This window comes from Cervus elaphus, chromosome 5, assembly GCF_910594005.1.
Source record: "Cervus elaphus chromosome 5, mCerEla1.1, whole genome shotgun sequence".
In the NCBI taxonomy this organism is placed as follows: domain Eukaryota; kingdom Metazoa; phylum Chordata; class Mammalia; order Artiodactyla; family Cervidae; genus Cervus; species Cervus elaphus.
Window position 1 is genome coordinate 101370078 of NC_057819.1, and position 25870 is coordinate 101395947.

Here is a 25870-nt window from a genome sequence, read left to right on the forward strand (position 1 = left end):
AGCAGCCAGCTCCACCACCAGGATGGAGATGCGGCTCAGAGATTCCGCGTTGGAACTCCCCCAAGGGTCCACCGCGTCTCCCACCCCAGCCACCCCTGCAGGACCGAGAGTGTCGGCGGGATGCGGCGGAGCGCAACCCCTCAACCCCTGGCTCTCGGCGGCAGGAGAATCCCTGCTCCCCCACCCCTCATTCCGAAAGGCCCCCGGCCCCAATGCCTAGCGATCGCCCGCTCCCCGGAAGCCTGGTCTCCCCCGAGACCGTCCGCTCGCTGCCGCCCTCAACCGGGGCTCACCAGGGGTCCGGGGCCATGGTGCAGTCTCCACCCGCAGCTCGGACACTTCCTGCTCGCAGCAGCTGACTACGGCGGCCCGCGCGGCTCACACCCCGCGGCTCGACCCGTGCGCGCCCGGAACCCGGAGTTTGCAATATACATACCCTAAGGCCTCCAATCTATTGATAAGAGAAAAAGGAAAGCGCTTCCCCGGGGACTGAGGGCCGGACCAGTTTGCCTCCTTTAAGAGACGCAAACAGCTGGGTGCAATTAAAATAAAATTGTTTTCGAACAAAATCCAAGCATTTTTCCCGGAAGGTGGGAGCCGCTTAAGACCTCTAGCAGTTAACATTTTATTCTGCTTAAAACAAACAAACAAACAAAAAAAAACTGGATTGTGGTGATAGTTGCACAAATTGTATAAATTTACTAAAACTCACAAGTAAATTTTAGGATATGTAATTTATACCTCAAGTTTAATTATTTTTTTAATCCTGCTTCAAGGGACCCAAAGAAGTGTCAATTATATATTATAGCAGCCTTCCCAGCAGAGGTACTCCTTTATATTTAATTTTTAAATGCCATCAAGTACTTGATTATATCGTTACCCAAAAGGCCACAGACTCTTTACATGGGGGAGGAGGGAATTAGTCTGCATTTCGTGCCCCTTAAATTTCCAGAGAAATACTAGAAAGTTAAAAAAAAAAAAAAAAGAAAAAGCCCTCTCTTGATTTTCACGGGGGCAAAAGGATACGGACTCGGTAGGCCGGCTTCCAGCGCGACCGTGGATCTGGCGCGCATGCGCAAGTCCGTTACCATAACGACCAGAAGACGCTACGCCTCGGTAGGCTGATAGGAAAGTCAGCGGAGTCTCCAAGTAATGGAGACCCAAACTTCGCCCAAGGATGAGGTGGCTGAGGCAGCGGAGCTGGAGCTTGAGGCCGTGATCGGATTCAATGGTGAGACCTCGAGCGTGTCTGGGCTAGGTGGTTTAGGGGCCCCAGAGGCTCTGGGGTGCAACCAGGGAGAGTGACACCAGGTGGCACCTGGAAGGCAGCCTGGGACGCTGGCATGAGTCAGGCATTGGGGACCCAGACAGCCTCTCCTCCCCAAACATCTCAGAGTCATGTCCTCGCTCCAGGCCTTAAAGAACGGGATGGGTTTTGCAAACCTCTGAAAGGAACCAAATGCCCCCTCACTAGGCCATAAGGATAAAATCTTTGTGTGTGATCGGAAACCCTTCTCCCACTAGCCGGCTCTCCCCTGACTCTAAGCCCCACACAGCCAGCAAAACTGCTTGCCCCTCAGTATCGGATTACAGAATACTTGTAGGTCCCTTGGACCAAGTAACCTCTAAAATCCCAGCTGATGTACTAATGAGAAGGGGCTGGAGGGAGTGGGGAACTTGTGTTTTGAGTAAGCACTTTAGGGGATGATTTGTCTTCTAACCAGAAGGAAGGTGAGGATTTCAGACCAGATTGACACCAGGGGGAACTGGACAGGAGAGGTGCTTTGATCAGAGGGGCCTGGTTGTTCTGCTTGAATCTGCCTTATGACCACCTCCAGTCTGTAACATGAAGAGGGGGAAATGCTGTTTGGGTTTTGAAAAGGATGAAAACAAGCAATGGATTGCATTTTAGAAAAAGCCAACTTTTAAAGAAAGTGCATTGTGATGCCTGAAAGCTTTAAAATTGTAGTAATGTAGACACAGAACAATCAATAACTAAAGCTTTAGCACATTCTAGGACTTGGCTCTTGAGTCTTCTCTTTGTTTTATGTTAATGATCTCTGATAGAAATTGGGCACTTAGTACATCCTAGATACTGGCCATCTTTAGAGCTGGTCACCAGATAATTGGTAAACAAAGTGAGTGATCTGCTATGAAGGCAAAGGATCACTGGTGACCAGTAGAGAGCCCTGCTACTGAATTCATACTATTTTGTAGTGCTCAGAGAGTATGGTCAGTTATATCTCAGTGTCTCCAATTATCTTGGCCTTTTAAAATTCAATAAAATTGAGTTGTTTTTGCCTTCTTGGTTTTGTGACAATTTATATTCTTTCATATAGTCAAATATGCATTTATCTAAAATTACTGAATGCCAAGTAGTATGGTGGGCTTCCCAGGTGCCTCACTGGTAAAGAACACACCTGTCAATGTAGGAGACACCAGATGTGAGTCCCATCCTGGGTTGGGAAAGTATCCTGGAGGAGGAAATTGCAACTCACTCCAATATTCTTGCCTGGATAATCCCATTGACAGAGGAACCTAGCAGGCTACAGTCCATGAGGTCGCAAGGTTGGACACGACTGAGCACACACGCACACGTGCAAATAGTATGCTATGCACTGAGAATATAGAGTAATACAGGGGGTAACTCCACAGTCATACTTAAGAACAAGAGCTTAGAAAAGTGGAAAAATACAGTGAAGCCCAAGGAAAAATCAACCATTATTACTTGTCCCAAAGATATCTCTGTTAAGCTTTTGGTATGATCCTTTCAAATATACACTGACATATAATTTTTTAATAAAAGTGGATTCATGCTGCATATATTCCCTTATAACCAGACTTTTTTCTACCTAGGATGCCCTGAAAATCTTGCCTTAGCAGTGAGTATATTCTATACCAGCCTTGTCAGCAGAGTAAAATTGCCTAATACTGCCCAACCCCCAAACGCACACACTTATTTTAGTTGAACTAAGGCTTATTTTAAAAGCCTTATGCTCAGTCTAAATAAAAACAACTAGCCACTTCTGCCCTTGACTTTTATTATTTTCAATCTCTCTTTTAGGGCATGTCCCCACTGGTCTAAAATGCCATCCTGACCAGGAGCATCTGGTCTACCCTCTGGGTTGCACCATCCTCATCCAGGCAATAAATACTCAAGAACAGAATTTCCTACACGGTCACGGCAACAACGTCTCCTGTGTGGCCATCTCCAAGAGTGGACTTTACATTGCATCTGGACAAGTCACATTCATGGGCTTTAAGGTGAATACCCTAAAATATCATCCACTGTGTATTGATTTAGAGGTGCCTCCCAAGAAAAACTGCCTCACTTCAGAATAGCTCTGTGCTGTCCTGTTTACACCCTTCCTCCTCTTCCCTTGACCTCTCTTAGAACTCATTTTCGCTCTGTGAGGCTGAAAGTAAAGGAACCCGGTGGTTTTATACCCAATGCAGCAGCTTGTGACTGGTAATACCTAGAAACAAAAGTCCCCACTTACACCTGTTTCTGTTCTGTTGCTGTCATGTTCGGAAGATGTGCTCTCATTTCTAGAAAAGTGATGAATGATTATTTTTCACACAGAGGGGTAGCTCTCTCCTCTGGTTCTTTCAAAGCCTGTCTATGGTCTGACTGTGTATTCTTGCCCCCAGGCAGATATCATTTTGTGGGATTATAAGAAAAGGGAGCTGATGGCTCGGCTGTCACTTCACAAGGGCAAAATTGAAGCTCTGGCCTTTTCACCAAATGATATATACTTGGTATCACTAGGAGGCCCAGACGATGGAAGGTAATGAACTAAACACACTTACTTCTTTTCTACTAGGCGTGTTTCTAGACATGTTAACAACTGTCCCCTTTCTAGCATTCTCTGTTTGCCTATCTGTATTTAAGCATGTGTGATGTGAAAAGCTTATGAAGCTCATATGAATTTGGGAAATTATAAATTTTTGGTGAAAGAGTTCGAATTAAGCTGAAAAGACAGAAACAAATAACAAAGAAAATAATGTAACTGTGAAAGTAAAGTACCTGCATATATATGTAGAACCAAACAAAAACTGGGGGAAATGTTATAAAAAACACATGTTAACTTTTAGTGGCCATTGATAATTCATAATATTTATAAATTTTTTAAGACTTAAAGTAGCATTGAAACAAGTATACTATCAAGCGTGAAACAGATCACCAGCCCAGGTTGGATGCATCAGACAAGTGCTCAGGGCTGGTGCACTGGGAAGACCCAGAGGGACGGGATGGAGAGGGAGGCAGGAGGGGGAATCGGGATGGGGAACACATGTAAATCCATGGCTGATTCATGTCAATGTATGGCAAAAACCACTACAATATTGTAAAGTAATTATCCTCCAACTAATAAAAATAAATGGGAGAAAAAAGACTTAAAGTGCTTATAAAGAGTCCCCCAATGAGTTGGGGAATTTATATGCCCTATATTAAGATAAAGCACAGAATAAAGAATTCTACTTACATGAAACTTCATCTTATGAAAAGACTGCAAAGAAAAATGGTGAAAATTAAATATTCTGAAATATTAAGCATCAAAAGAAAAAAATTTTAAAAGCCTGTGAGGAAAATACCATAGGATGCTGACTCTCAAGCCTGGCAGTGCACTGAAATCAACTGTGAGCTTTAGAAAATTACTGGTGGTTGGGTCCACCTTCAGAGACTTTGATTAATTGGCCTCAGTTTTAGGAGTTCTAAAGACTTCCCATGTGATCCTAATTTGCAGCTAAATCGAGAATCATTGCTGGAAAAGATGACATCATCCTTTTCATCATCAACCATAGCTGATTTTTTTTTTTTTTTTTTTGAGCACTTACTACAGATCAGATGTGTGCCGAGCATCTTAACTGCATTATCTTATTTAAGCCTTATGGCAACTCCACGAGGTGGTGCTCTGGGGCTATATGACAAATGAGGAACTTGAGTCACCAGCTGCTAAGTAGCAGAGCTGACGGACAAACCCTGAAGTGTAACTTCAGAGGTGGCATTTTTAACTTCCCTCACTAAGGCGTGATCTTTGCCCTCAAGGATCTCACAGTCAAGGTTAGTAGGGAGAGAGTACATACAAATGATATTGGGCGAAAAGTATTTCAAAGCATTATATTAGGAAGAACAATCAATGCAGTGCATATTCCTGTGTAAGTGCTAAAGGAACACCCGAGGTTTGTGTAGGACTTAATACTTCGGTGCACTTTTATAGATATTTTCTTGTTTGAGCTGCAAAGCTTAATTGCAATGGAAATTTATATTCAAGTGTAGTTATATATTGATAGTTCTCAGTATATAGCGAAGTAGTCACATGTCCCTGGCCCATCCCTATTTGACTGTTTTTTTCCTCAATAGAAATGCATCCAGCAGTCTATTACTATTTTTAACTTATGGTAGTTGTTCTCAATCTTGGGTACACATTGAAATCTCCTGAGGAATCATTTTTGCCAGAATACTTCCCCAAGGACATTGTTTACATGTCGTGTTGTGCAACCTTTGCCACCATCAATTTTAGACCATTTTCAACCTCAAAAAGAAACCAGTGCCCATTAGCAGTCACCTCCCATTCCTGTTGTGTTAGTTCTTTCTGTGTAGCAAAGTGAGTCAGTTAAATGGAGATATATACCCGTTCTTTTTTGGATTTCCTTCCCATTTAGGTCACCACAAAATCACTGAGTAGACTTCCCTGTGCGATACAGTAGATTCTCACTAGTTACCTATTTTATACATAGTAGTGTATATAGGCCGCGGGTTGATTCCTGGGTCAGGAAGATCCCCTGGAGAAGGGATAGGCTACCCACTTCAGTATTCATGGGCTTCCCTGGTGACATAGATAGTAAAGAATCTGCCTGCAGTGTGGGATCCCCTGGAGGAGGGCATGGCAACCCACTCCAGGATTCTTGCCTGGAGAATCCCCATGGGCAGAGGAGCCTGGCGGGCTACAGTCCACAGGGTCGCAAAGAGTCAGACAAGACTGAGCAACTAAGCATAGGACAGCACAGTGTGTATGTGGAAAAGACCCGGATGCTCAGAAAGCCTGAAGGCAAAAGGAGAAGGGGGCAGCAGAGGATGAGGTGGTTAGGTAGCATCACTGACTCAGTGGACATGACTTTGAGCAAACTCTGGGAGATAGTGGAGAACAGAGGAGCCTGGCAAGCTGCAGCCCATGGGGTTGCAAAGAATCGGACATGACTGAGAGAGTGAACAACAACAGGCATATATGTCCATGTCAGTCTCCCAATCCATCTCACCTCTGCTCGGAACCGTAAGTTCGTTCTCTACATCTGCGACTCTATTTCTGCTTTGCTTGGCAAATAAGTTTGTCTCTACCGTTTTTCTAGATTCCACATATAAGCAATATTATACAGTATTTGTTTGTGTCTTTCTGACTCACTTCACTCCATGTGACAATCTTTAGGTCCATCCACATCTCTGCAATGATTCCAGTGTTTAACGTAATACCCCCTCCCCTGCATTCTTGATATCATTAACCAAGCACTATCAATTTAGGACTAAACTGTATGATTACACCCAGAAAGATGCAAAGGTAAGCTACAACATGTTTGTGTGCGTGCTCAGTCGTGTCCGACTCTTTAGCAGCCCCAAGGAATGGGGCCTGCCAGGCTCCTCTGTCCATGGATATCCCAGACCAGAATACTGGAGTGGGTTGCCATTTCCTACTCCAGGGAATCTTCCTGACTCAGGTATTGAACCTACGTCTTCTGTGTTTCTTGCATTTGCTGCTCTTTACCACTTAGCCACCTGGGAAGCCCTAAGCTACAACAGAACTGCTCTAAGTGTGGTCCCCAGACCAAAGCATCACCAGAGACTTTTTAGCAAAGCAGATTCTCAAACTCCACCCCAGACCTACTGAATCAGAATGTCTGGGGGCATGTCCTAGCACTTCCTGCTTTGGCAAGTCCTCCAACTGAATCAGCTACATGGCATGGTCAAGTTTGAAAACATGCCTATGTCATTCTCTTTTATTGCTTCTAATTAACAATTTTTTTTTTTTTTGCTGGAGTATTTCTCCAAGGAAATTTTTTACAAGGGATAAATGAGTGGTAAATGTTTATGCCCTGCCTGTCTCAAAAATCTCTTTATTTTAGCAAGAGACTTAGATGTCTAGGGATTGGGGGGGATGGTCAATATAATTCTTTCATTCCTTTGTGAGTAATCTTTTGCATTTCTTTCCTTCTAGAACCACTAAAAGAGCCATTTCTTATTTTGAAAGTCCATCTCCCCCTGACTCTCTTTGTCCTTTCGTCCGGGCAGTGTGGTGGTCTGGAGCATAGACAAGAGAGAGGCCATCTGTGGCAGCCCTGCAGCCGGCCTCAATGTCGGGAACGCCACCACAGTCATCTTCTCCAAGTGCCGGGACGAGATGTTTGTCACTGCTGGAAAGTGCGTGTCTGCTGTCAAGGTTTCCAGAACATGTAAATCACCCTACTTGCTTACAAAGAAAACACGGTCATTCCAATTAGGGGGAACGTGGTTTTCATCCTGAAAAAAGAGATTCCATCATAATTTTCATAATTTGGGAGTCACTAAAAATCCCAGCTGTGCTATCAGTAAAGAACCTACCTGCCAATGCAGGAGCGACTTAGCACGCATGTAAAAATTATTTTGGCTGGAAGTCCTATTAAATACAGTTATTTGATCATTCTGTGCTTCCTACTGAAAAAAGTTCTGCTGATTGGCTAAATCCATTTCTGCCTCTGGTTTATCTGTTACTGATAACACACTGCCCACAATCTGTGCTCACACTCAGGGCATGTGTGCACACTCGGTAACTTAGTCATGTCTGACTTTTTGCAATACCATGGACTGTAGCCCACTAGGCTCCTCTGTCCATGAGATTTCCCATGCAAGGATACTGGAGTGGGTTGCCATTTCCTTCTCCAGAGGGTCTTCCTAACCCAGGAAGAAAAAGTTATCGCTCTTCAATAAGATTTCTGGTTTGGTACCCAACTATACTGGATTCTCTGTGACGATTCCAACTTCAGGTATTCATTATACCAAACCAAATGAAAAAGCCTGCAGATTCTAGTACTTCAGCATCCAAATGACAACTGTTATCTTGGGGAGATCACCAGGCCATAACAAATCCTCAAAAATACCTAGCTCTCTTCCTTTCAGCTTCTCCTTCAAGAGACTGCAGAAAACAGAAGAGATGAAGCATTTATTAAATGGGTCTCCAGTTGATTGTTTCTTTTCTCTAGCGGGACAATTCGAGTATGGGAACTGGATCTCCCAAACAGAAAGATCTGGCCAACCGAGTGCCAAACAGGACAGATGAAAAGAATAGTCATGAGCATCTCAGTAAGAATTACTCTGTTTTTTACGTAAATGTTAGTGCAAGTCCTTGTTAACAGTACTGAGCCAGGCAGGGGTGTGTGTGTGTGTGTGTGTGTACATGTATGTAGGTACGTGTTCTTTGGGCTGGGGGTGGGGAAGGGAGCCCTGGACATGAGGGGCACTGACTGGGGAGGCATAGGTGAGGGAGTCTCACTTCAGCTCCTGTGGGAAGATCGAGAGGCTGCTGAGACACAGCTCTGGGGGAATCTGTTTCAGTGGACCTGAACTGCCATCAGACCCTAGGAATCTGCCTCACCTGGTGGGAAAAACAGTGTAGCCAGGAGGTGCTCAGAGCCCAAAGCATCTCCCATTGCCACGCATGTTATTTCTGCACAAGAAATAAAGTTTCTAACAATGAAACTCCTTGTTGAAATGCAGTCTCCTTCACAAAGAGGAATTATTCATGTGTCTTTAATGTGGATTCAGATATTCATGCATATAACCCCATTCTCCACTCGTTTTATGAATGTAGACTTTGGGAAATAGGAGATAAAGCAAATACATATTCTCTCTAGAGGAGCACACCTTCACCCTAGGAGCTCTTCGGAGATGCCTCAGGGAGTGCATGCCAATAGCAGACACAAGTCCATTTCAGTGAAATTCACGCCTGATTGGAGTATGATGTTTCATACAGTTCTGATTTTGGCCCTGATTCTGCTCCCCTTGAAGGTGTTCTTACCCATCCTTCTATCTCTGAGGAGATAGAAGTCACCTTGAGGACTTTTGGAGGTCTTTATAGGGTTCAGAGAAGGCTCATCCCCTCCCTGATCAGGGGCACCTGGGCATCACTGGGCAAACCAGGTCTTCAGGTTTCCTTGTCTCTCTCATCCCCAGATGGCCAATGACGATAGCTTTTTCTACCTTGGCACCACCACTGGAGATATTTTAAAAATGAACCCCAGGACAAAGCTGCTGGCAGACACAGGGCCTGCCAAGGACAAGTTCAGTCTGGTGAGTAGAGACCATCAAAGTCTGCTTGCCCTGCTGTTTTATAGTGATTTCTTCCTGCCACTGCCAGCACAGACGTCCATCAAGGGTTTGTGGGGAGAAACAACACATCTATGATGCACCCAAGGCCACACTGCAATTTGCAATGTTCATTGACTAGTTCGCTCAAACCCTCATCACTGGTGTATATTCAGGATACCCCAGGTGTCCTCAATTAGGGGTCAAAAATCACACTTTTTTTTTTCATCTTCAAAGCTCAAGGCCTGTGACTTTGTGATGTGTAATCACATCCATTCCAGCATTTGGGCAGTCCAGTTGCCATGTGTAAGTGACATGTGCTCTTTGATTTACAAGATTATCTGTCATTTCTTTCTAATCTAATAACTAGATCTTAAACTTTAGCCTCAGCTGACATTTTAAGTCATGAGCAAGATGTAGAAATTGTTCATTGTTTATATTTGCAGAATTCCTAATAATTCAGGTTAAAAGTCCAGTAAGAGACTTTGGTCTCTAAACCAAAATAAAAAGCCTACAATCAGAGGGTAATTGGACAGAATAAGTGCTATTATTTCCAGTGCCCCCAGAAAGTTACAAGAACTGTTTCTACTAAACTTTGGATTTGAAAGCTTCTTCCAGGTTCTGCACCTGTCTATCTCATGTCTGATAATGGAACAGATGGTTCAAGCTTAGATAATTTTCCACTTAGCTGATGGCCCCAAGAAGCTTTGAAGTATTGCACCATGTTCCTGGGAAGGTGTTAGAGTTTTCTTAGTCACATAACCACTTATTATTCAAGCTTTTAAGGAGATGGGTAAGAATGGGAGAAAGCTACAGTATAGGTAAAGAAGAGTCTAACAAAAGCAGAGTCTGGTCATAGGCACAGGCCAAATCAATGTTTTTCAAATGATTTTTAGGAGAGGGATTCCAATATATTTAGCAGTTGAAACCAAATCAGATCAGGCTAAAGGAGGGCAAGGTTGAGAGTCTTGCCAATTCTGACTCCTGGACACCTATGAAGGGCTCCATGAAACAGTTGGTGAAAATTCTGATTTGGATATTTTTGCTGAGTACTTGGAATGTCGGTGCCTCTTCAGAAATGATGCTGACTGTCTCAGTGTTCTTCAAACCTGTGACACTTAAGTTTCTCCCATGGATGCTTTAGTGCTTAATTCAGGTGTAAAAGTAAATTCAATAAAGCAATGTTTCCAAGATGCCTGTTACACAAGTGGAAAGATGTAATTCTTTTAGGGCAAAGGGATTGGAGGTATTTGGTTTGAATATCAAGACAGTTGGTTTGAATATCAAATAATTCTTTATCTTTCTAACCATACAGCCAACTTTTTAAATTTAGATTTTTGTTTTTTATTGAAGTATTCAGTTGGCCAAAAAGTTCATTTGGGTTTTCCATACATCTCACAGAAAACACCAAATGAATTTTATGGACAAACCAACATAATTAACTTACAATATATAGAGCAAGAGGGCTTCCTTTGTTGCTCAGCGGTAAAAAAAATCTGCTTGCCAAGTAGGAGACATGGGTTCCATCCATGGGTCAGGAAGATTCCTCTAGAAGAGGAAATGGCAACCCCCTCCAGTATTCCTTGCCTGGAAAATTCCATGGACAGAGGAATCTGATGGGTTGCACTCTATGGGTCCACAAAGAGTCAGACACAACTGAGCATGCATGCACACGTACATATACATATATCCCCTCTCTTTTGAATTTCCTTCCTATTTGGGTCAGCACAGAGCACTGAGTTCCCTGAGCTCTATGCCGTAGGTTTTCATTAGTTATCTATTTTATACATAGTATCAATAGTGTATATGTGTCATACAGAGTAAAGTTAAGTCAGAAAAACAAAAATTGTATATTAATATATATATATGTGGAATCTAGAAAAATGGGACAGATGATCTTATTTGCAAAGCAAAAATAGAGATGCATATATTCCTAATGATTAAACCATTTGGTCTTTTTTCCCTTGATGCTTTCTCTCTCCCTAGGGAGTATCAGCTATCAGTTGCCTGCAGATGGGGGGTTTGTTGGTGGGCTCTGGAGATGGATTGCTGGTCTTCTGTAAAAGCCCCAGCTACAAACCCATCAAGTAAGTTACCCCACAGGGTTTGGATGAGGAGAGACCCTCTAGAGACAGGTTTGCTTAAAGTCGGCAATTAAGTGATGTGGACAAGGTGATATTTGGTTTAAAATAAATCTCATCTTGCTGTTAAAATGAGTAGTTGGAAACACAATAGATGGTGGTTTTTGCCAATGAAAAGATTCTACTTGTTAGACATGGAGTGAATGAAGTGTTTATTGGCCATGGTCATTGTACCCATTTATTTGCCTGGAATGTTCCCTGAATCTAAATCCTACTTGTGTTCTACCACCCATTTAGGGGGACATCTCACTGTAAACTTCCTTGATTATCATAACCCACGTGGGCTTCCCCCTTTGCTGAGCATGGGCACTTGATATTGTTAACTCCTGCCTTTCCAACTGTGTAACCTCCTTGAAGGCAGGACTCAGGTTCTTATGCCTGATATATATCCTCTATAACACCTCAGACAGTTAATAAATGCTCATCAATTGCGTAAATCTTCACCTTTTGCTTCTCCTTAAAGGAAAATCCAGTTACAAGGTGGGGTCACCTCTATCACACTTCGAGGGGAAGGACACCAGTTCTTTGTAGGAACAGAAGAATCACACATTTATCGTGTCAACTTCACTAATTTCAAAGAGACTCTCATCACAACTTGTCACTTTGAATCTGTTGAGGACATTGTCTTCCCATTGTAAGTAGAAGAGCATAAAAGTGATAAGAGTGTAGAGATTTGATGCCATGTGCAAGGAAATTTAATTTTATTAACACATTTTCATCTACTAACATAATCAATCATGATAAATCATAATGTAATTTACTCAGTTCTGTCTCGCCACAGCAAAGACTTGAAACAGCAAACCAGTGTTACAGCTTGGTTATAACTCAAGAGTTTTATTCAGGAAGCAAAGGATAGTACATCTTCAAGGCATGAGGGTGGGCCGAACCCAAAGGAGAGGCCTCAATCCTTCTTGGCTTTATTCCTCCATTTATTTATTTGTCTCCTCCCTGCTGAGCTGCTCTATGCAGTTGGGCTAGCCAAGAAGGGGGTGTGTTTGTTTCATCTGACGGTCTCACTCCAGTCCATGGATATTCTTTTGTTCCATTTTCGAGGGCTTTTTCCTTTCTTTGTCTTTTAGCCACCACCATTTTTGACTCCTTTTTTCTATTCTAACTACCTACAATAATAAATTATTACTTTTTCTCCATAAATTTTTCTACTGTAGTGAATTATGTTAATAGATTTTCTTTGCCCTTTATCAAGCAGCTACATTCATTTTATAATTCAAATTTGGACCTCTTTAGAATGTTGGCTTTTCTAGTAAATTCATTATGGAAAGGATGAACAGATTAAAAACTTTTCTGTTTTTCCACTGCTGTCTGGAGCAAGACTTAGTAGTGCCTTTTTTCAAACATCTTTCAAGTCATTTGTTTGCACCTCTTGTGTCTTCCAGATCTGGCTTGCCTGATGGCAGTGGCCATAAGATTAAGAGTTCTTCTGAATCTAGTTGCTATATATATCGGTAAATCCCTCACAAAACAGTGAAACATATAACCATGAGCAGTTTTAATGTCAAACAGAGCTGTCATCAGAGTTTGTCATTATTTGATTATGAAGCCTATTTGTCTTTGGTGAGATTTGTCCCATAAAGTTGGTCACAGTTTTTGCTCTGAACTTCTTCAGTAATTCATTTGAATTTACAAAACTCAAGGTCATTTTATAGGCAGCAAGGCTCTTTGATCACTTGGTCCTTGAGGTCACCAAATGTAGTTTTGGTTTCCTGAACCCTTGTGATTAGGTCCCTCCTATTTCTAATAGTGAAAATGGCTGGTGTCTCCCATCAGGCGAATTTTTATTTGAAAATTGGTCATTTCCTTTTTGTGTCATTTTTCCTCTCTTTTTCTAAGGAGCTTGGTAGAATCAATCTGTAAAATATTTGGTCCTGGTGTCTTTTGTAAGCATACGTTTTTAAATGTCTTTTCAATTTCTTATGCAGTGTTTAATCTATTCAGGTTTCGTACCCCTTTCTTTTTAACAGCTCTATTGAAATATAATTTACATATCATAAAATTCACCCACAATACAATTCAATGGCTTTCTTAGGGACATATTAACAGAGTTTTGCAACCATTATCATCATCTAATTTTAGAACATTTTATATCCCCTGAAAGAAACATCCTAGCAGTCACTTTAAGCCTCTAAGGTTCAGCTTTCAGCCACCCAAACTGAGCACAGTTGGTGAATGTAGTCAGTTAAAAAAGGTTAAAAAAAAAAAAGAAAAAAAAAAGCAAAAAAAAAGCTCTCAGATTGATCCATATAGTGCTGACCTCAAAAACAGAATCTTAAAATTTTTTTAAAAGAAAGAAAAAAAATAGAATTTTAAAAAGAAAAGTAGTGTCCTCTCTGGTCTCTGCCTCCTGTTTTTCGTTTGTGTTTTTTTTTTTTTTGTTTTTCCTCTCAAGGTTCCCTGTACCCCCCATGTGTAGAATTCAGCTGGCACACAGGAATTGGGGCAGTTTTTAATAATCAGAATTTAGGTCTTCCTCTTATGATTCTCTTGCTGCCAGGATTTTCCCTTTAAATTCCAGATGAATTTTCCAGCCCCTTATTCTGATGGCTGGCACCTTTAGTCAGTGAGGCTGTGGTTTTTCTGCTACTTTTTTTCTGTGGTCACCATACCTAGGGAGTTTGGGGCATCTCTGGTTAGAAAATCACACACTAATGACTCTTAACCCTTTCTAGTTGCACTTAAAAAAAGGTATTTATTTATTTATTTGGCTGTGCCAGGTCTTAGTTGATCTTTGTTGCTTCATTCAGGATTTTTCTTTTTTTAAGTTGTGGCATGTGGGATCCAGTTCCCTGACCAGGGACTGAACCCAGGCCCTCTGCATCGGGAGTGTGGTCTTAGCCACTGAACCACCAGGGAAGTCCCGCAGTTACACTTTCGCAAGAGCAAGCTCTTCTTGATTTCTATCTATTTTAAAATATTTTCAGTGTCTTCGGGATTTGGCAGTCTTGTTATTGTGTTCATTTTATCTGGGTTTTATAATTGTTATCTGTGGGAAGGTTTGTGTGACGATTTCACCGCTCAATTTTGGCCTAGCAGTGCGCCTTGTGGGATCTTAGTTCCCCAGCCAGGGATTGAACCTGGGCCCCCAGCAGTGAAAGCCCCCAGTCCTAATAACTGGGCCACCAGGGAACTCCCCATCAAATACCATTCTGCACAAGGAATCTGTAAAGCCATTAAGCCTGAGTCAATAGGTATCTAAAAGCATCCTGGTGGCTTCCCTGGTGGCTCAGATGGTAAAGAATCTGCCTGCAATGTGGGAGACCCGGGTTCAATCCCTGGATTGGGAAGATCCCCTGGAGAAGGAAATGGCAACCCACTCCAGTATTCTTGCCTGGATAATCCCATAGGGGTTATCCATGGGGTCCATGGGGTCGCAAAGAGTCAGACACAACTGTGCGATTCACACTTTCAAAAAGCATCCTTCCCTACATCCTCAACAAGCCCATTTTAGCGTCAAACCTGCATCTGAGAAACACTGTGCAAGTCTTGCGCAGCTGCATGTCTCACCCTCCTGGTGCCTTCTCTGCAGCGGCACCGCCGAGCTCTTCGCCACCTGCGCCAAGAAGGACATTCGAGTGTGGCACACGCTGACCAACAGGGAGCTGCTGCGGATCACCGTGCCCAACATGACCTGCCATGGCATCGATTTCATGCGGGACGGCAAAAGCATCATTTCCGGTAAGGTCGGCATGCCAGGCTTGACTTCCGGTTCCGGCTGTGGCTTTGGTTCTTGTCAGTCTTTTCCTACCAGGCTCCGTGTGTGGATGACCTGGCATCGCCTCCTGCTTGCTTCTCATCTAGCCTGTCTTTGCAATTCCCTTCCAGCTAGGATTCTTTCTGAGCTAGAAATTACCAAGCAGCAATTTCTCTTCCCGCGCGTTGCTGCATATAGCATGTCGCTTTCTTTCTGGCCCGGAAAATTCACTTCACAGGGTGGATTTGAGGCCTTAGCGAGTCCAGGGTTCTTGGGTGAGAACTCTTTTTGTTGCTCGAGAGATTAAAAACCTGACTTTAAGTTATAGCTCCAAGGGAATTTATTTTTAATTCAGTTGATTATGTCGTGCCAAAATATTTTAACATGAATTACAGACACCATGATATTCTATTTCTGAAGACTTAAGTATGCATCTCTGAAGATATTTTCCTATAAAATAATAATTTCTTAATATTGTCTATGTTCAATCCATGTATAAGTTTCCCCAGCGGTCAAAAGTGAATTACTGGTTCACATCAATGAAAAGTCAAGTGAGTCTTTAGGGGCAGGTGTTAAAATGGTGATATCAGGGGAATTCCCTGGAAGTTCAGCCATTAGGACTATATACTTCCACTGCAGGAGGCACTGGTTTGATCCCTAGTCAGGGAACTAAGATTGTGTGTGCCTGGATGCAGCCAAAACAATCATAATAATAATATGAAATGGTGATATCAGGACCCATCTCACTGCCCTCTCTTCTTGGCTTTGTCTCCTTGTGCTGCTTCTACCTTGGGGCATGTCTTCTCCACATAGTGGTCCCCAGTAGCTCTTGGCTTGCATTACACTTAGAGCTAACAAATCCTGGGGTCAAAAATCTTGGCATCATCACCACTTCTCTTTTCGTCTTATACCAAAACCCCATTTATCCTGCTCCAATGGCTCCCTCTTCAGAGTATATCCAAGATTCCATGCATCTTATCATCTCCACCCACATCTCGGTCGCTACCACCATCTCTCTCCTAGATTATTCTAGTAGCTTCCTATCAGGACTCCCTGCTCCTACCCTCACCTGTCACCCTTCTTCTGTGATCTGCTCTCAACACAGAAGCCAGGAAAATCTTTAATTTGTAAGACTATGCCATTTCTAGTACTCAAAGGTTTTTTCCTTTTTCTTTTAAGAATTTTTTTTTTAATGTGGACCATTTTAAAGTCTTTATTGAATTTGTTACAATATTGCTTTGTTTTATGTTTTGGTTTTTGGCCAGGAGGCATGTGGCATCTTGATGTTAGCTCCCTAATGAGGGATTGAACCTGCAACCCCTGCATTAGGAGGTGAAGTCTTAACCACTAGATGGCTAGGGAAGTCCCTAGGGCTGACATGCTTTTAAACAGAACTCTTCTGGAAGCTGACTTCTGATCTCTGGTTGACATCCCAGTTGTAATATCAACCATCTAGCTGAATGTGCGAGTTTTACAGCTCATGGGAGAGGTGGGGGTTGGCCTCCCCACCTGTGTCTCCTGGGATGGGGTGCACCTGGAGGCAGGCTTAACTAAGGTGAGCTGTTCATCTCCTTTGGGAGGTGTGACCAGTTTGGGGAATCAAGGAAAAGGGGGCTGTGATTCCTGGCAGTGGGTGGGGGACTGGCCTCTTCCCTCTATCACCACCACTGTCCCCTCACATCCTGTCTCTCGTTTAGGATTTAGAGTATGCTCATCCTGCCTGCCCTCTCTTTCCCTTTCATGCCAGCGTGGGATGATGGTAGAATCCGAGCCTTCGCCCCGGAGACAGGCCGACTGATGTACGTTATTAACAATGCCCACAGGATTGGCGTGACCGCCATCGCCACCACCAGCGACTGTAAAAGGATCATCAGCGGTGGAGGAGAAGGGGAGGTACTGTTCTCCAGGGCAGAATCTTTTAAAAATAGCCGCATATTTAGAGCAAATGCCCCATTTGTTATTGTTGTTCAGTCAGCAAGTTGTGTCTGACTCTTCGTGACCCCATGGACTGCAGCACGCCAGGTTTCCCCGTCCCTCACCATCTCCTGGAGTTTGCCCAAGTTCATGTCCATTGAATTGGAGATGCTATCCAATCATATCATCCTCTGTAGCCCTCTTCTCCTTCTGCCTTCAATCTTTCAACTGCCCCATAACAGGCCACTAATTTGATTTTTTTCATCTGTACTAGGAGTCAGGCAAGACCAAATTAAGATTTTGATGAAACTCTGAAATCCATCATACATTAAAGTTCTAATAATATAAATACACATTTCAATATATTTGTTCCCAGAAAGGACATTTAGGATACAGACATGAAAGCATTCTATATGGAATCGAGCTAGGGATCCAAGTTGGTGTTTTGCCAGAGGTTTAGAATACCTTTTTTTTCCTTCAAAAACCATAGTTATATAAATTGTCTTTATCTTGTCTTTTAAAGGAAATGCCATTTTTGGACTCAATTCTTTAATCTACCCATACACTTTGACCATCATTTTAAAATTATTACACTCAATCATTTTCTTGCATCATTTCAAGGAGCCTAAAATATCTTTTCATACATCTCAGTGTCTCCCTTCCCCCTACTCCCCAGATTTATTTTTCCATCCCAAAGCCTTCCTTCTCTCAACATAGGACATTTCATTTTCCTTTCCTTTCTCCATGCTATCATAGGAATAACCTAGGGAGAAGAAAGAGACAGCATCTTCACATAGCCCCTGGCAGAGATCAGACCAAACCAGTTAGTGTCTGAGTGTTTGAGTTCTGGAGTCACACTGCCTGGTCTCAAATTTCACTCCCACCACTTCCAAACTGTGTGACCTGGGCTGTGTGCTTTAACCTCTCTGTGTTTCAGTGTCCTGTAAAAGTAAAGTGTAACGTGAAGATAGCAATTCTGATATTAATGAGATACTTTACACCCTTTATTTTGCACTATGTCTTCAGAGCCTGGTGTGACTTTCATGGTCAGAGCACGTCTTCATCTGGACAAGACCCTGCAGATGCTCCACAGACCCACCCAGCCCTGGGCCATCTCCCTCCTCTCTGGAACCTTGCGGCTCCATTCCCTTCCATCATTCCTACAGCCTAGCTGTTGCTAACACACACGCATCCTTGCTTGCTCCCTCAGCCTTTGGGGGGCATCTGCCTTGCTGAGGAGGGCTTCCCAGGTGGCTCAGTGGTAAAGAATCCGCCTGCCAATGCAGGAGACGTGGGTTCGATTCCTGGGTTGGGAAGATCCCCCTGGAGAAGGAACGGCAGGCCACTCCAGTATTCTTGCCTGGAGAATCCCATGGACAGAGGAGCCCAGTGGGCTGCAGTCCATGGGGTGGCAGAGTCAGACATGACTGAGCACGCACATGCACCCGCCTGGCTGAGGAGGGCTACTGGAGGAACTTACACATTATAAATTGGTTGCCCCCGACCCTGTTTAGCAATCTTTCCACAGTCCCCCCTCCCATATCCCATGGCTACTAAAGACCCTTCCTTCCAAGAGACATAGTTTTTAAGGTCTTTTTAGGTATGGGAGGCCAAGGCTGCTGGTCCGCAGGTGTGCACCGGTCTGAATGCAGTGGTTGCTAAGATACACTTGAGTATTTTACTTGCATTTTCATTGGTAAATGGCCATTACCTGAGTTGTGAAGACCCTAGTTTTCTGTTTAGTGTTCAGCTAGACTACGGCTCTTTCATTGTCTTGTATCAGTTACACAAAATGATTTCTGCTTTCCTTGTTTTTCCCAAGTCCTACACATTCATTATAGGAAGCATCTGACTATGAGCATCTGGCTACATGATAATGTTTTCTGGTCTAGCTATGACAGCATGTTTATCCATTACAGGACCCACTGTTATAACCAAATAGCTTTCATTTTTACTTACCCTTTTTTTTAAAATTATTACAGTTAGGGCATCAGTTGTGAAATTTTGGGTATAGGTAGTTGTATCACCTCTGCATTTCATTTCAAGTTGACAGAGGGGTATCAGACAATATTTGTTATTGAAAGTGGGTATTGACTTCGATGGGGTTGAGAACCACTGATTTTAAATGATTGAAACTGAGCAGCTTATGTGAAAGTTTAAATGTGGCTCTGGGTACCTAAGAGATTCCCTGATGGCACCAGAAATTTGATAGCAGTGCTCAGCAGAAACAAGCAGACATTATTATTTCACTCGGTTCAGCAGCAGCCCTTGCATCACTGGTTTTAGCAGCGAGGTCCTGGTAAATTTCTCAGCCCTAAAAGTAAAAATGGATGTAGGCTCCTGGTAGGCGTCTTCCTGGCTCCATGGAAGAATATTCCCATCCTGCAACTTGATATCCCCACCCCACTCAACCAAGATGAGAACAGGGAATTAGAAAAACAAATCAGGCCCAGGAGGTGAGAACACTCTTGAGATCTGTTTTTCATCAGAAAGTCCCAAGTTGGAACTGAGAGCCTGTGCTTTATGGCTTCCAGGTGAGGGTGTGGCATATAGGCCACCAGACCCAGAAGCTAGAGGAGGCACTGAAAGAGCACAAGTCCTCTGTGTCCTGCATCCGGGTGAAGAAGAGCAACGAGGAGTGCGTCACAGCCAGCACGGACGGCACCTGCATCATCTGGGACCTCGTGTAGGTACCAGTGATGGGGAGGACCATGGATGCAGAATGCAGTCCCAGCTATTGAACTCAAGGGAAGACTCAAACAAAGGGCAGAAACCTGACCCTGGGCAACAGGAGAGGGATGCACCTCAGAAGCCATTCATCTCCATGACGGTTGAGGGTTCACAGATACCGGTGGAAAGGGCACAGCTTCCAGGAAGAGCTGGACCTTAGAAGTTTCTGGATGGATAGGGAAGTAGCTCTCTAGACACACAAAGCAAAACATGGTTTAACTTACACTAATGCAGCTCCCTGGCTCAGTGGTAAAGGATCTGCCTTCCAAGCAGGAAACACTGGTTCGATCCCTGGGTCAGGAAGATCTCCCAGAGAAGGAAATGGCAACCACTTCAGTATTCTTGCCTGGAGAATCCCATGAATAGAGGAGCCTGGTGGACTGTGGTCCACAGGGTTGCAAGGAGTTGGACATGACTTAGCAACTAAGTAACAATAATGCAACTCCCTAAGAAATGTGTATATATTGATTCTCCTTCCATAGACCAGATGGCTGGGTGGCCATGTCACAGGCCACACTCTACTGGTAAATAAGATTTCTCAGGAAGAGAAAAATGATTTCACAGCTTTCGGATCTGTTTTTCAGGCGTCTTAGGAGGAATCAGATGATCCTGGCTAACACCTTATTCCAGTGTGTCTGTTACCACCCGGAGGAGTTCCAGATCATCACCAGCGGCACAGACAGAAAGGTGAGGGTTGGGACCCTTCTGGTACAAGAGAAGAGCCTGGTGCCTCGAGGCCACGGGTGAGGCTCTGGAGCCACGCCACGCCAATTTGGAGGATGGGAGTGCCGGTGATCCTCTGAGTCACTTTCTTGGGTGCCTTTGCTTCATTGTCTGCAAAATGGGCGTGATGACACTGCTGACCTCATGGATTACAGCCACGCTTGACTTTAATCAAGCTTGTTTTCATGTAGTGAGAAAGTGAAAGTTGCTCAGTCGTGTCCGACTCTTTGTGACCCCATGGACTATACAGTCCATGGAATTCTCCAGGCCAGAATGTGGAGTGGGTAGCCTTTCCTTTCTCCAGGGGATCTTCCCAACCCAGGGATTGAATCCAGGTCTCCTGCATCGCAGGCAGATTCTTTACCAGCTGAGCCACAATGCTAAAAGCTGAGAGTGGGGGCTGGCACAGACCAGGCACTCAGTAAGTACTGGTTTTGATTATGAGGAAAGTTTTAGGGCTGGAACAGAAGTGCCATGTCCAAAGCAGTTGCCATGTGATTAAATTCAAATTGAATGACAATGGAGCTCCTCTCTCAACGCTTCCTGCTGTGAGTGAGCACTCAGTTGTGTCGGACTCTGTGCGACCCCATGGACTGTAGCCCACCAGGCTCCTCTGTCCATGGGATTCTCCAGGCAAGCATACTGGAGTGGGTGGCCATTTCCTCCTCCAGGGCATCTTCCTGATCCAGGGCTCGAACCCGTGTCTCCTGCATTGAAGGCAGATTCTTTATCCACTGAGCTACCTGGGAAGCCCTCATCACCCTACTTCATCAATATGTTTAAAAATCTATTTAGCTGGGGGGGGTCCATGTCCTTGGGTGGAAATTGGCCCTTCTTTTGGGGGGAACATTTCCCCCTCAGAGTGAGCAAGAGGCTTCAGGAGAGAGGGACAAGGAAGCTGGGGCTGGGGGTGGGGGGTGGTCTCCCATCCTGCCAGCCACATCAGATCAGTCAGATCTTGGCCTCATTCCCTGCCAATCCAGGAATTGGGTTTGGATCCCCCTAATTTAGTCTTTGAGATGCCTTTGAGATAATTGAAGAAGAGGTTGCCTATTTGTTGTTTGGTCAGCTGCAGGCTGAGATAATGGAGTGAAAAGTATAAAAATAGCATGGGAAAAGTTCTAAAGGGACTTGCCCTCCCCACCCCCATGCCCATAAATTTGAATCCAGGAGTGGGGATTTTTCCCCTTTAAGCTTCCCAGGTGAGTGGGAACTATAGCCTGAAGACCCTTTCATTGAGGCAGTCCTAGCACGGGTTGGAAAAGAATTTCCAGACATAGAGCATTTCAGAAGGGAGTGAGTTTATCAAGAACAAAGCACAGATACGGTGGGCACTGTGAGTGCAGCAGGCCAACCTCACAACAGGCCCAGGAGAGTCAACAGTTTTCATGAGTTAATAGCCAATTTTTATAGCCTCAAGACAAATAAAATTCTTGGGGGAAAGCTAGCGTCAGGTGGTTGGTTGGGGCACTATAGGGTGTTTACTGGAGTGGGCATCTTTGTCTAATCGGGAGTCAAGAAGCTTGTTAGTGATAATCAGGGGCTTTTGGCAATGGTTATAAAGGGGCTCAACTTCAGAGGTGTCCTTGGTTCTGGGCTGTACTTCCATGGCCTTGGTACAAGGCCTTGCATCTGCGATCCGGGGGCAGGATTCAACAACTTTGTCATAAAAACCCAAGGAATGCTGCCTGAACCAATCAGACAGGGTGTTCTGGGGAGGCATGGAGAGCTGGCTTCTTTCCAGACTCTATGTAGTTTCTTTGTGTCTCATCTGTCCCAATTGGCCCCCACCTGCCCATCCCCTAACCCATGCTTGACTTGTGGTCTAAGTGGACTTCCTCTGGGAACTAGGATGAATGGATATTAAGGAGCTAATCACAGTGTCATTATAAATGCTCTGCTATACGGTTCGTATCATTTCTAAATTAGGGTGATATCTGCTGTATTCTAGGTTTCAGCTTATGAGACTTGAAACAGTCCATTTCCCTCTTACTTGAATTTTGGCCATAAATCACAAATCTGTCAAACTAAGCCCTGGGGACATGACAGTACTCCTGCTGTCATGGAGGTAACTTACTTTCTGTATTAATTTTGGGTGGGAGGGGATGGACTTGAACAGTACACATGTGACAGAGTCCATGAATGAGCAATGAGTAATAAGTGAACAAGATGATACAAGATGGTGAACGAGCTGAAAATACATAGATCCAGTTATAGGATGCTGGCTGAGAGAAGGAAACTGCTTTAGGGAGGCTGGTCAGTGAGGCCTCCTTAAGGCGGTGACACTGGAGCTGAGGCCTCAGTGCTAGGGGGACGTAGCCATACTTTGATCTCAGGGAAGACCACTTCTGGCAGAGGACCCTCAGGAAAGCCCAGCTGAAGATCACTTTGACTTCCTTGGTCAAGGAAACTGGTAGTCAAGCACCAAGGACTTACATAGATGTGATTCCTGAGAAACAAAGATTTTTGGCATGCCTCCCCATCGCCCCCTTGCTTTTTTGTTCTCACTATGTGGCATGTGGGATCTTAGTTCTCCAACCAGGGATTGAACCTGTGCCCCCTGCAGTGGAAGCACAGAGTCTTAACCACTGGACTGACTACCGGGGAAGTCCCCTCAGCATGCTTTTACACTTCTTTATGCTTTTAGTCTGAAAACAGAAATTTATTGTTAAAGTGATCCAGCATCAATAGAAATTACAAAAAAAGAAAAGAAAAAAGTTTAAAATAGCATACACAATTTCTAGCTAAATTCAGAGGGACATAGATTCCTGGTGTTCATGACTGAAATATAGCAAGTTTCCATCAACACGAAAGACAAAGAAAGTTTCGGATATAATACATATCTAAGTTCCCACTCCCAATTTCCAGTCAAGGGCTCTTTTGTTTAGCAAGAAATTTTATTTTTGAACAGGTTGTACATTGACAAGGTTCAAAGTTCAAAAAAGTATAAAAGCAGTATATTCAGAGAAAAGCCATCCCTCTTTGAGCTCCTGTCTCCTTTTCACCCCTAACCTAGTTTCATGGCCCAGGAAGGTGGCGGTGGAGGGGGGGTGGGTAATATAATCAGTTTCTGTTTAAACCCGTCCTTGCAAAGTCTTCTGTTGCTTTGAGTCTGAAGAGAAGGTGGGGATAAGTGTGGGGTGAGGAAGAAGGAGGGCCAGCCACAGTGGGAGCTGACTTTGTAAGGCCCCGTCTCCAGAATTTTGCAGAACTGCTCATTCTCCAAGCTGAAGGCCCTAAAGAAATTTCATTTCCCCTCCTGCCAAGCCTAAAGAAAGCTTTGCTCTCCCCCTGTAAGTGCAGAATTGGGAAAGTGGATGCACTGGCCGGCTTCTTCCCGTTACAGCTTCCTCCAGGCTCAATCTGCTCCTTCTAACCAAAAAGCACTCTCTGTCTCAATCCGGTTTACCAGCATATCAACATCTCTTTAAATAGAATGCAAATGTAAAAGCCACTCCTAAAAATATTAAAATGATTTCTCCACCCCCTGCCTTAGCCTATTTATAATGTCAGCCGATACATCATCCCTGGGTATATTTCTGCTGCCTGCTATATAAAGTAGAACCTTCTTTTGTTGGCGTGTGCTTGGATGATTCCACTGAGCTGAATCCTGCCCCATGCTTCGTGCTCCAATTCCAGATTGCTTACTGGGAAGTGTTCGACGGCTCAGTCATCAGAGAGTTGGACGGTTCCTTGTCCGGGGCTGTCAACGGCATGGATATCACAGTGGAAGGGGTGCACTTTGTCACAGGTCAGTCCTGGGATCAGAGAAGAAAGCCAGGCTTAGCTTATTTAAATGTAAACCTGGAACTCCCTGGCTGGGGGGCAACTGGAAGTGACCCCAGAAGGGTCTAAGGGGCAACGTGGTTAGATTCAGGCCACACTGCAGCCCGTGTGGTTGGGAAAGAAAAATTCAGAAGTCACATTGCAACGAGAAGACACATGTGCCCATGAGCTTGAGGGGCACAAATAAAAACTAAGCTTCCACTGTTTGCTTTTTCTTTGTGATGGGCAGCAACAACATATGCTAAGTCACTTCAGTCATGTCCGACTCTTTGCAACCCCATGGACCGTAGCCTGCCAGGCTCCTCTGTCCATAGGATTCTCCAGAAAAGAATACTGGAGTGGGTTGCCATTCCCTCCTCCAGGGAATCTTCCCAACCCAGGGATCAAACCCTTAGTCTCTTAGGTCTCCTGCATTGGCAGGCGGGTTCTTTACCACTAGCGCTACCTGGGAAGCCCTACTTCAATTTAAAAAAAGATGGAAATAGGCCTTTACATAGACTGGGCTATCTAGCTGCCTTGCTGTGCTATTTCCTACTGAAGTCTTCAATGCCAGGCTTTTCAATCAGCATGTCCAGGGGGCGTTTGCCACACAATATGCCCATGGCAACAGCATCAGTCTTATTTCTTGCAGCCTCTTTGAGTCTTCAAGACAGTAACCAATTAATGTTCTAAATCAATGAAAGTTTCACAAATACATTTAGGTAAAGCAGGATATAAAATTAGACACAGTGTGACCCCAATCACATATTCAGCTGTGTATCTGTGTAACTTATTGAGAAAAGACGAGAAGGAACTAAACCAAGAAGTTACTAATTGTTATCTCTGGATGGTGGGGTCAAGGGTAATATCTTTACTTTTTTTTCCCTTAAATTTACTGCAACAGATCTAGAATTTTTCCCAGTCAAGGAAGAGTGTTTATAAAGATAGGTTTTTCTTCCTTTAAATCATCACATAGGGAATGATTGAAAATGATTGTTTTTTTAAGTCAGGACTATTTTCTCTCTCTCCTGTTGCAGCCATGCCATATAAATGTTTGTCTTTTTCAGGTGGAAATGACCATCTGGTCAAGGTTTGGGATTACAATGAGGGTGAAGTGACCCATGTTGGGGTGGGACACAGTGGCAACATCACCCGCATCCGGATAAGTCCAGGAAATCAGTATATCGTTAGCGTGAGTGCCGACGGGGCCATTTTGAGGTGGAAATACCCATTTCCCTCATGAAGCAGCAGAGATCTCCTGGATTCACAGCATCGATTACCATCTTGTTGAAGAAGCCTGAGACTCCTAGATTAATCTTGCTTTCTCACATCTGTGTTTTTGTTCTTTGACCAAAGTATTTTATCTACATGTTTCTCCTTTTCTTTATAGGATGCATTGCACATTCTTGAATTGTATATTAAAATTGAGATATGTTCAAGAATAATTAGTCTAGACTGGTTTATTATTTTTTTTATTATGACTAAATTCCCAGTCGTTGGTTTCCTATCCTAATCTCTCTTCCATGAGTCTGCAGAACCCTTCCTCACAATTTGTCCGCA

General features: G+C 43.8%; 2 protein-coding genes across 4 annotated transcripts in view; one reads left to right on the plus strand and one right to left on the minus strand.

Moving 5' to 3' along the window:
* STX8 (syntaxin 8) overlaps nucleotides 1-450 on the minus strand; it is a 198811-nt gene extending 198361 nt beyond the window's left edge. The window contains exon 1 of one of the 3 annotated variants that reach the window (XM_043903827.1): nucleotides 294-450. In XM_043903827.1, coding sequence (XP_043759762.1) covers nucleotides 294-310 — 17 coding nt within the window. In that variant the 5' untranslated portion in view covers nucleotides 311-450. The remainder of the gene's footprint in view (nucleotides 1-293) is intronic. The other 2 variants (XM_043903826.1, XM_043903829.1) reach the window with 2 other exon arrangements.
* A 1930-nt stretch (nucleotides 451-2380) lies between these two features.
* CFAP52 (cilia and flagella associated protein 52) lies at nucleotides 2381-25753 on the plus strand. Its single transcript, XM_043900778.1, has 14 exons — nucleotides 2381-2396; nucleotides 3065-3264; nucleotides 3652-3788; nucleotides 7283-7411; nucleotides 8230-8329; nucleotides 9200-9316; nucleotides 11318-11418; nucleotides 11936-12106; nucleotides 15014-15162; nucleotides 16926-17071; nucleotides 19627-19778; nucleotides 20407-20509; nucleotides 24185-24296; nucleotides 25378-25753. Exons 1-14 carry the CDS (start codon nucleotides 2381-2383, stop codon nucleotides 25551-25553), a joined length of 1809 nt encoding a protein of 602 aa, XP_043756713.1. The 3' UTR covers nucleotides 25554-25753.
* The last annotated feature ends 117 nt before the right edge of the window (nucleotides 25754-25870 follow it).

Bases quoted from the DNA above. Each gene is read 5' to 3' on its own strand.
- CFAP52 (XM_043900778.1), top strand. The intron at 3,789-7,282 runs GTAATGAACTAA...TCGTCCGGGCAG, and splicing joins GGAGGCCCAGACGATGGAAG to TGTGGTGGTCTGGAGCATAG. The intron at 12,107-15,013 runs GTAAGTAGAAGA...CCTTCTCTGCAG, and splicing joins GAGGACATTGTCTTCCCATT to CGGCACCGCCGAGCTCTTCG.